This window comes from Dichomitus squalens (assembly GCF_000275845.1).
Source record: "Dichomitus squalens LYAD-421 SS1 unplaced genomic scaffold DICSQscaffold_20, whole genome shotgun sequence".
NCBI classification, from domain to species: Eukaryota; Fungi; Basidiomycota; class Agaricomycetes; order Polyporales; family Polyporaceae; genus Dichomitus; species Dichomitus squalens.
In genome coordinates, this window is record NW_006766902.1 from 99,516 (window position 1) to 109,810 (window position 10,295).

The 10,295-nt window shown below is 53.3% G+C and overlaps 4 protein-coding genes across 4 annotated transcripts in view; 3 read left to right on the forward strand and 1 right to left on the reverse strand.

The window, feature by feature from the left end:
• Positions 1 to 1,925, forward strand: part of DICSQDRAFT_171095 (uncharacterized protein) — a gene marked incomplete at both ends in the record, with an annotated part of 3,939 nt that extends 2,014 nt beyond the window's left edge. The window contains 5 exons of the mRNA XM_007366729.1: positions 288 to 401; positions 459 to 523; positions 575 to 828; positions 895 to 1,179; positions 1,243 to 1,925. Coding sequence (XP_007366791.1) covers positions 288 to 401; positions 459 to 523; positions 575 to 828; positions 895 to 1,179; positions 1,243 to 1,925 — 1,401 coding nt within the window. The remainder of the gene's footprint in view (positions 1 to 287; positions 402 to 458; positions 524 to 574; positions 829 to 894; positions 1,180 to 1,242) is intronic.
• Positions 1,926 to 2,077: 152 nt separating this feature from the next.
• DICSQDRAFT_171096 (uncharacterized protein) lies at positions 2,078 to 2,677 on the reverse strand (the record flags this gene model as incomplete). Its single annotated transcript, XM_007366730.1, has 1 exon — positions 2,078 to 2,677. One exon carries the CDS (start codon positions 2,675 to 2,677, stop codon positions 2,078 to 2,080), a length of 600 nt encoding a protein of 199 aa, XP_007366792.1.
• A 4,433-nt stretch (positions 2,678 to 7,110) lies between these two features.
• On the forward strand, positions 7,111 to 7,638 carry DICSQDRAFT_62917 (uncharacterized protein; the record flags this gene model as incomplete). The annotated part of the gene is made up of 1 exon (XM_007366731.1): positions 7,111 to 7,638. The coding sequence occupies one exon, from the start codon at positions 7,111 to 7,113 to the stop codon at positions 7,636 to 7,638; it is 528 nt and encodes a 175-aa protein (XP_007366793.1).
• A 724-nt stretch (positions 7,639 to 8,362) lies between these two features.
• Positions 8,363 to 9,400, forward strand: DICSQDRAFT_62864 (WD40 repeat-like protein; the record flags this gene model as incomplete). The annotated part of the gene is made up of 2 exons (XM_007366732.1): positions 8,363 to 8,754; positions 9,001 to 9,400. The coding sequence occupies 2 exons, from the start codon at positions 8,363 to 8,365 to the stop codon at positions 9,398 to 9,400; spliced, it is 792 nt and encodes a 263-aa protein (XP_007366794.1).
• Positions 9,401 to 10,295: the final 895 nt, after the last annotated feature.

Below are 10,295 nucleotides of genomic sequence, written 5' to 3' on the forward strand. Positions count from 1 at the left end.
TAGGTACCTGGTCTGTGCACCGTTGTATTAGTATATATAGTAGGGAGTCTGAGGCAGGGAACCTCAGACTTGATCTTCTCGTCGATTCCCCATCTCCTCTGTAGGTAGCTAGCAGCCCTACCTCCCTCACTACCCCTTCTAGTCTAGGGAATACATCTCTTCACATCTCTTGCTGTGTCACCTCTGGTTGCTTCGCTTCTCAGCACCAACCTCTGCATCAGTAAGCTTTGCCCTTGTTTGTTTTGGTGGCACAGCTCGTTGGCTGTGACAGGTGCCGCATTACGCAGATCGACGCCTTTGAGTCTTTGCATGGCTTTAGGGCCGCTTTTGTCTGCGCCGGGAGCATTCCGAACTCGGACGGTGGATTGGGTGCTGTATACGAGTCGAAGCTTGCTACTGGTGTAAGTCATCAACCACACTCCCTAGAAACGGTACTTGGACACTGACCAGATTCAAAGTTCTTCGAGAGTCGGTGTCGGGCAAACCCAAACACTATCTTATCGCATTTCAAGGTGCAGGTTTTGTGAGTGCATGCGAATAGCTCTAGTACCAATCTTGATTGTTCTATGTTCAGCAACACGGCGTCCATGGATGTTGTCTCGATGACGTTCGACGCCGAGCGCTCTCGAAACCGGACAGTACGGGCCTCGACTCAGAACCAGCCGCTTGCGGGCAGCATCCCGACAAAGGCTCTGGCTCCGGAGCCTTCAGGAGCATTGAAGAAGCCGACCGGCCTTGAAGCGCGTCGTGAAGAGCTTGAACGCGAAAATCCGGAGAGGAAGCCGGAGCTGAGCCGTTGGGTCACAGAAGCCTTACTCTTGCTCTTGAGTATGTCGCCTATGTGTGGTTTTGTACGCGCAACTCCCACTTGCTGACATAGATAACGTACGATAGACAACTTGGACATTCCTGGCAAAGGCAAGATTGCCTGGAAGACGGTTCCATGGAGACTGACTGGCTCCAAGTTGGCGCCGTTGGGGATCCAGTGGCGCCATTTCCCTGAAGGTGTTCCTCTGCCGCCCATCTCTGTACGCAAGGGGTTCAAAAAGGAGAAAGCGTCCAAGAGGAGGGGGGAAAGCATGCAGTCTTTGTCGCAAGAAAACCTCTACTGGCTGTACAGGGCAAACAAGGATCCGAAGTACCCGCTTCACTTCACGGTGTATCACGGCGAAGCGATTGGTAAGCTGATCTACGAGACACGTTAGTGGTTTCCTTCTCGTAATTGATTGACAATCCCGCCAGATCTTGAGACGAGCATCGAGCCAATTGTCTTGGGCGCACCTCCTAGCTGTGATTCTGATCATGTCCGTGGTTGCCGTCTCTTTGCCGACGGTCGTGTGGACCGCTGGGGCCCGAGTCGCCTTCCTCCCCCTCGGGACCATGGCAAGGATGTCAGCAGTGACGTGATTGCCGGCGATGAGAATGGAGAGGATGACATGGAGGAGTCCTCTGACTCCTCTGACATCTCAGATGCCGACTCTGACGACACTGACGACACTGACAGCAAGAGTAGCAAAGTCTCCCTGAAGAGGAAGGTTGCGCGACTGTTCAAGATGCAATCCGATAAGGGCTCGTCCATGCCTGACGCGAAGCGAGAGAAGACGAAGGGTGACGGGTTCCGTCCAGTTCCCGTGCGTATAGCTACGACGCCTATCAGGTCAGAGCCAGTCACTGGTCCATCCGGCCTGTCCAAGATCATGGTTAGCTCAGACTCTGGGGCGGAACGGAACGCGGAGCCTACGCGGCCCCCAAAATGTCCAAGCAAAATCCAACCCAGCCCACAGAAGAAGAAGAGGGCGCTGTCGACCACTCGTGATGATCCCGTCGCATTCAATCTGAAAGGCAAGGGAAAGCCCGCTCGCATTGGCTTTGAGGTATACAAAGAGGCGCACTTCACTATGGCTCTTTGGGACATGCTGACATGATATATTCCCAGCAGACAAACAAGCCGTCGAGTGCAGATAGACCGAACAAGTGTGCGCGTTCAGAGCAAGTTCAGCTTGCAGCGACGCAGTCGGAGACCCAGCGTGCGGTTCCTGATGGACGCGGTGGCTCACTCCTACTGGTGGACGGTGACTCAAATGTACCCACTGAAGACCACTTGCACGAGGTCCGCTTGAATGTCCAACGAGACAATCGTCAATGCTCTCTTCCTGATAGCCGCTCGAACATTCACCGGGATGATCATCAGCGCTTTCGCCCTGATGGCCACGAATACAATCCCTTGGACGATGGTCCGTACGAAGTTCCAGCGGACCGGTGGCACGATCATCCTGATAGTGGTCGATATGATCGCCCATACTTCCACCCTAATAGTGGTGACTACGCTGGCTATGACAACTCGGGATGGGATGGACGATGACAGAGGGGCCCCGAAAGCCGAGAATGGTACAATGCTCCTGAAGGCTCCCGGTACAGTCGTCTTGACAGTCGAGGCTGGCATGATGGGCGCTGGAACCGTCCCGATGGCCGTGAGTGTGTCGAGCGCGGTTACTTCCCACCTGACGACCGCGAGCGTGTGCCAGGGCACGAATACCCCCTGCATGACAGCCGTTCCTTCGAGCCGGATGGTCGTAGGCAACAGTTCGCTCATCGAGGCCAGAGCGTTACCTCTCAGAATGGTGTCGGCAGTGGCATGAACGTTGTCGGGAGTGTGGACCACGCCAGTGACGACCATTTGGACTTTGTTAGGCCTCACGAGTACTGAGTCACCAGCATCGCCGTGTTTGCATGGCTGGTGATGCCTTGGCTGTTGTAGTCGCGTCGTATCCACATCTCGTGGCAGTTGTAGTAGTGTTGTATCCGCATCTCGTCACTCTTGTAGCATGTCTCATTTTTGTAATGTATATCCGCTTGCACAGACTGTGGACTCCAACGATGGGTCTTGTCACCAACGATGGGTCTTGTCACCGATACATCAAAGCTAGATCAAAAACATACGACCTACGAGTCCGTGAACAGTATAAGAAATTAGAACATATGAAACAGTGAACGTACACTTCAAACCATATATGACACTAACGAACACGTTATGTGTTATAAGTACTCTGCAATGTTCACAAAAACGTATGGGCAAACATTCAATGGCGAAAACGGTCGAGGAAACAGTGTGCCGGCCAGTCTCTAAGGGTGTTTTCCCATGGCTACATAACTAGTCACATGGGTGCGTCAGGGCCCTGCCTGGGGTGTGTGCCATCGAAGAACTGTGTGGCATAAGCACTCGTTGCCAACACCATGAGCCTGTCGGTCTGAATAAGTACGCTCCTTGAAGATAGATTCCAAAGTGTCCTCAAATTAGTCAATATCCCAGCAATAGGCCCTCGTAGGGGCAACTGGATGCAATGAGACAGGGCACACGAGGGTGGGGGGCACCAGTCGTTAACCCCCGTCTTTGAGGTCGGGCCACTTAGCTTACGCTGATGTCCACGACGCACCAAATGTAAGATGTGCTACGACGCGGCAACAGCATACATAGATACCAGATCGCTTGGCTCTCGCAGGGGCATACTCAGGTCGTTGAAAGCCGTACCGAGTTCCACGTTTGCCAAAGTGCTCGCTCCCCGCTGCACCTTCCCAAGCCGTCGTGTACGCATGATGCGTACAATGCTCCCCTCCGTTTCTATGTTGCACGATTCAAGGCGGACCCTGGTCTCCAGCACCTTCCCTCTCACAGCTTCCTAAGCACGCCTCGTAGTCTTCCTCCGTGTTATATAACGCGTCCTGCTCGCGTTGAAGCTAGCCGTTTCCCGTCTAGAAACTCGGATTTGTAGAATCTTGGAGTTGGGCAAGACGCCAGCCATGAATCTACATTGCGCGAGACTGTCGATTGAGACAAACGATTCAGAGCATCCGCATTCAGAGTGACAAGGACGTACTCACATGCTCGGACGTACGATGCAGCCCACCGACTCCTGGACACTGGGCACTGGAGCACACAGGACGACACGTGGTCGACCGTCCGGTCTGTCCAATCAAAGTACTTTGTAGAGGAAATCGATGACCCCGATACCTCCGCACACGGCTGTACTGAGACAGCTGGTCCTGATAAGATACACATCGACGCGCAAGCGTGTCGCGCACAGTGCGAAACGGTCTCGTTTACCGGTGATCAGGGGTAGAATGAGGTCTGTGATGTGTCTCCAACTGTCAGAAACGCAGGGCGTCAACCGTGTTCACGCCGATTCCAGTTAGTTGGCAGTGCACCCACAGCGGAAGTGTCGTGAACGTCGAGAAGCATGTTCTCGGATCTGGTCCGCGTTCATGGTCACCATTCTGGCTTGCTTGCTCGAATGTTCAGCGGAGCCTGGCTAAAGCCCTGCAACGTGATTTTAGATACACCAGGAACGTTGGCGTCCTGCAGGTTTTGCGCCGCAGATCTGAGGCATATGCGGGGGAAAGGGGGCTTATCAAAGATTCAGGTAATCCCTCTGCCAGTACCCATTGGTGAGGAAAAGAGGGCTTCCTATGGCAAAGACTGCCTTCATGTCGGCGGAGTGGGAGCGACAACTTTGAGCCCGTCTGCAATTCGACAGGGGATGTGTTGCAGATGTCGACAAAAATGAGCATGTCGTGCGTCGCGTTATCTGGGTTGGCTGGCCCGGGAACCGGTTCCCTCTGTAGTAACTTAGAGACGTCAAATGGGCGCTGGAACAGCCTGTCCGACCTGAATCGACACAGCAGGACTATATAGTATACTATGTATATACATACACTTGGACACGACCTCATACACCCAAAATCGACCCGAATCGAGAGGGTACTACCGGCCGGAGGACATCCGGGAGGACATCCAGGATTCCGACACACGAAGTTCGCGGGCTGCTGCGGAGCACCCGGGCCGCATCCCCACTCTGCTGACGCTGGCCTTCTCTTTCCTGAATTCTTACCCCCTTATTGACGACGCCTCTCCGTTTTTCACGCTACTGTGGGGAAGCAAGCGGCTAGTCTCATCGCGCTTTGAGGTGAAGGACCATCATAGGTGTAGCAAGAAATGGATATGAGAGTCCTCGGTGAGTACATTATCGTCCTTGTACAGAACCCATGTCCTAGACTGATCGTCTCCACAGGTTTTTCACAATGTATATAAGCCTGACCACTCAATCTAGCTCGTGATTCTGCACAATGTCACTACTTCGGTACGACTCGTCTCTCCGCTTGGCGTACTGGGCAAGCGGATGTACGGCTCATGATCCCCCGCTCTCGGTTTCCTTCCTGCCGTGATGCATGCGCTGGCAGTACACTGCGAAACTCTGCGGCACACAGACAGTTCTGGAGAGAGTAATTCATTGATTGCCAAGGATTGTTCATAGAAGACGTTGGTCTTCTTGACTGTCCGTCGACGATTGTCTTCATGCTTCACACCGCGCTCCGCTGGCGGAATTCTTGTTCATCGTGCAACTGCTTGACGTTCATCCCAGCGAGATCTCAGCTTTCCGCCGAAAGTTCTGACTCTCGATCTATGCCGCAGACACCCGCACTTACCAGTGCGTCCACAGCGATACAGCGATGGTTCGCGTATCATGAAGGCGCGCATGCGGTCCAGACATTGCTCATGTGAGTGCTTTAGATTGCGACTCCAATCAGAGCCGCCGCACCAAGCTAATGTTGGTCCCTGGAGCGACAGTGTGTCGTGCAGAGGTAGCCGGTTTACCCCGTCCCGGATCGGGAGCATCTCCATTGGTCAATGACGATCCGAGCATTGATACAACGCAGGATGTGCATCCTCTCTTGTTGTCACTTGATACATATTCCAAGTCGGATCACAGGCCGCGCTCCTTGCCACTCTCACTGCGCCGACGCCCTCCTTTCCGGTGGACGCCACGCCTTTCCATACCGATGATCAGTACTCGTGTGGTACTTGGATTTCTGGGAAGCCCCGCACGATGCCCCGACCGCCTGCAAGTGCCTCGGATCTACAGTGCAACCCGCAGACGCCAATTTGATTGATTTATTCGTAGGCACGGAAGGACGACATTGGCCGCTCTTCTCTCCAGACGTGATCTCAACAGACGGCGCTCGCTCCAGGCCGCGTCACAAGGCTTCAGCCAGGCTCCGCTGAACATCGAAGCAAGCAAGGTGGAATGGAGACCATAAACGTGGACCACACCCGAGGCAGTGCTTCCGCTGTCAGTGTGCGGTCAGCTATCTGGATCCAGCATGAGCATGGTTGACGTCCCGCGTCTCTGCAGCAGTTGGCGCGATATCGCAGACCTCGTTCTGTCCTTGAGTACCGTTATGAGACACGGGTTCGCATCGCGCGCGACACGCTCGCGAGCCAATTGTTGTAGTGCTGAAACTCGGATCGGAACTGGACGATCGGCCACGTGTCGTTCCATTTGCTGAAGTGCCCGGGAATTGGTGCTTATCACTTTCAATGCGGATGCTCTGAAGCATTCTTCTCATTTGGCGTCTCGCGCAATGTTGAATCATGACTGGTGTATTGCCCATGTTCGATGTTGCCGACCGGAGACAGCGAGCTCCCAATGCAATCAGTGATGGAGACCAGGGCTGGCCTTGAAACGCGCAACCACACAAACGGAGGGGGGGGCGTTTTGGGCGTGTACAAGATGGGCCCCGGAAGGTGCTTTGGAGGCAGCACTCTAGCGAGCGTGGAGCTCGCTACGACCTCTGATGGCCTGCTGTCGGCCCCTGCAAAGCGCGGCCATCCGTATCCCGATGTATGTTGTCGCCACGTCGTAATCTGTCTTGAGTTTGGTGCATCATGGACATCGATGTAAGCTTGAGCTGGCCTCGAAGATGAGGGATGGCGAGCAGTAGCCTCCTGTCGTCACATGTCCTGTCTACGTCAGTCCAGTCTCCCGTGAGGGGGCGTGGTTTTGGGACCATGACTATCTTCGCGGGAACTTTGGACTCGATCATCAGGGAGCGCACAATTTCAAACCGACAGGCTCATGGTATTAGCAAAGGTCGCTCATGCCACATGTGAACGTCTATGTGGGATCCGAATATTGTAAAGAATAAGGTCGCCATGTCTCCAGAAAGCACCGGACAAGCGTTTATCATTGATATGAGGCGATGTCCACATACAGTGCCCCCGAGTCCTGCTAGCATCTGTCGAACTTGAGGAACGGCACCCTTGACTCGACCACCATGTCTGCCTCACCTCGCCTCCCCTGGGAGGTCATCGAAAGGATCATCGGCCACTCTGGCGACTACTGGAGGACTCTTTGCAGCTTGTCCCTTACTTGCAAACAACTCCGCCCTTATAGCCTCTGGCTCATGGTTGCTGACGTGACATTTTCGAGGTCAGAGAAAATCTTCGCTTTCCGTGACTTCCTCTGCACCCAACCCCAGTTTCGCCCCTTTGTACGGTCAATCAGCATGGGTGACCCTACTTATCTGGCCTTCCACTTGCGCTACCTCCTCCCAAATGTTACCCAGATGACGATGCTCGATTATAGCATTCGGAGAGGAAGTCCGCCGCGGGTCTGCAGTCTTCCTCGATCGGTGCTGGCATGCTACCGGACGATGGGAACACGCATCGAAACTCTCAGACTCGTCCGTCTATCCTTTCCGAATCCGCAAGAGTTCTGCCGAATGCTGCTAGCGTTCACTGGCCTCAGAACATTATCCTGCAAACGGTTGAGTGCCCGAAGCACAACGTGTACCAGCGCATAGCTAGCGCAGATCAAACAGCGCATGTCTCAACGATTACGTCTAAGCACGCTCGAGGTGAATGCCGTCCAGTCCTGCTCGGCATAACGGTAGCTTATACACTGCTTTTTGTTGTGTGCAGATAGACAACGACTCAAACGAGGTGATGGCAAGGCTGTTACTGGGATTGGTGGCCTCGACGATGGAGAACTTGACCCTGGTGGCATCTGGATTTGGACATATCATACGCCTACCCCGAGGTAAACACATTCGTGGTTCATCTGACAGTTATTCTATGCCATATCAAAGATACTTGACATACACGGTCCTCAGGAATGGATTGGCCGAAGCTCCGTGTCCTAGCGTTCAGGCTATGGACCGTCCCCCAGCACATTATGAAGATGCTTATCGAGACACTGCAAGACATCTATCCGGATGGCTTGGCAGATGTTACTGTAGCTCTTCACTGGCCTCCCTACAACGTCTTAAAACACTTAGGCGGTGATGCAGAGAACTCTCGTCTATGCGCACAGCTGGATCGGGTTCTCCTCACCTTTCCTCATCCCGGTATTGTCGTTGAGAGTGGGCTACCCATTCCTCCCCGCCGGACCAACCTCTGGTCCCACAAGATGAACAAGCTTTTTCCCAACATCTGGAATCGTGCGCTGCTCAAAATTGTGTCGCAACAAGGTTAGGATTGCTGTAATGTACGACAGTTGTCCAAAGTGAGCTCACTGTCTGCCCAGCAATGGACATCTGCCATGAAGCTCCCGTCAAGTGCCTCGCATACTCCCCAGACGGCAAGTGGCTGGCGACTGGATCTGAGGACTGCACTATCATCCTTTGGGATTCAGAAGGGCAACTTGTCCAGGAGTGGGTCGCCCATGCCGGAGAGGTGTGGTCAATCGCATTCTCTCCTGACAGCCGACATCTTGCATCCGTCGGTTTCCGCCGGGAACACGCGGTATGGAATGTCATGCCCGGGCAAGGTGCGCCAAAGGCTATGATCCTCGAAGGGCACACCGGATTAGTCGTTAGCTGTGCCTGGTCACCCGACGGGACTCTGATCGCGGCAGGATCCGGCGACAAGACTGTTCTGCTCTGGGACGCTCGGACATTCCAGCTGCTTCATCGGCTGAAGTCGCCTCCCGAGACGGACTCTCTGGACAATGTCTGTTTCTCCCATGATGGACGGTGGCTTGCCTCGATAAGCTACAATAGCTGCTGTGTATGGGATGTTGGTGCCAGCACAGTGCACCACATGTATTGGGGAGGACTTCGCTCTACCTGGAAGTTCACCGTGGCATTCAATCCTCAGAGCACGCACCTCGCCATCGGAGATTCCATGGATCTCGTCCGAATCTGGGATGTGCAGACGGGAGAGAGCCTCTTCACCTTGGAACAGCATGCCCATGCTGTAACCCACATAACGTTCTCATCTGATGGGATACGCATACTGTCGGCATCGAGTGACGGCACAGTGAAGATCTGGGACGCATTCAGCGGCGCTCTGATTCTGTCGCTCGAAGGACATACCTGCGGAGTCAACAAAGCCTGCTTCTCTCCGTGCGGGAAGTACATTGCGTCCGCATCATCTGACCAGACCGTATGGCTGTGGAGCATAGACGATGGATCGTGCGTAGAGACACTCTTCGAGCACAGAGCCGACGTCAGACACGTAGCTTTCTCCCCTGACGGAATGACGCTATCGTCTGGTGCATGCGATGGGACAGTTGCTATCAGACATATACGCGACATCATTCTAGTACAAGATACGGATATGTAAGATTGGCCCAGAGCACAATGTGGGGCATCATGTGCCATTCCTATCACGCTTTGGCGGGGAAAAGTGCGAAATCTGCATAGGCTCGACGAGGGGAGCCCAATTGACAAAATGGCGACCGTAACTTTGTTGCGGAGTGCCCTTTATACAAACTTACGGTTTTCGATTTTCCGTTTGTGGGGAGGGGATCGAGCCTATACAGAAATACGCATCGACCTCCCTGCCAATTCCATGCCAAATCGTCGCTGAGCGCCGGCGAGGTTGTCACTTTGGCGGAGGGCACGTGCGATATCACGCTGTGACATAGCCCCACATTGTGCTCTGGGTCAATCTTAGTATAATATGATCCTCCTAGACTTTGCCTCTGGGATTGGGATGACTACCTGATACGTTCTTCAGCTCTGTGTGTTGAACTTGGACTTATCCGGTCCGGACTACACGAGGCTATGCGTCTCCTAGCGCTTAGCTGTAGTCGCTTATGTAGTATGTTACCATATTTGGGACTCTCTGCTCGTGTACTATAGCTATGCTTCCGGACTCTTCTGGTACTGTCTAGGACAATCTGTACTACTCCAGAATGGTCTAGACAGGTCTATGCCTTACTCATCTCTTACTCATCCTATAGTGCAATACGTCGCAATTCTTTTGTCATTGTATTATTCATCGCACTATGGTACATGTGACTAACCACTCTTCGATTAGTCATGGACACTTCTCTGTAGTATGGAAGGACTTCAGATTGTGTCCTCCCTCTTCAGTCTTTCCTTACTGACTGAAGAGTGAGTACTTCGTTACCTTTATCTCTAACTTGTAGTTACTTACTTAACCTTTGTAGTCTTGCTTCGACTCTAGGTACAGTTGGTTACTGCAATATAGTCTTTCCTTACTGACTGAAGAT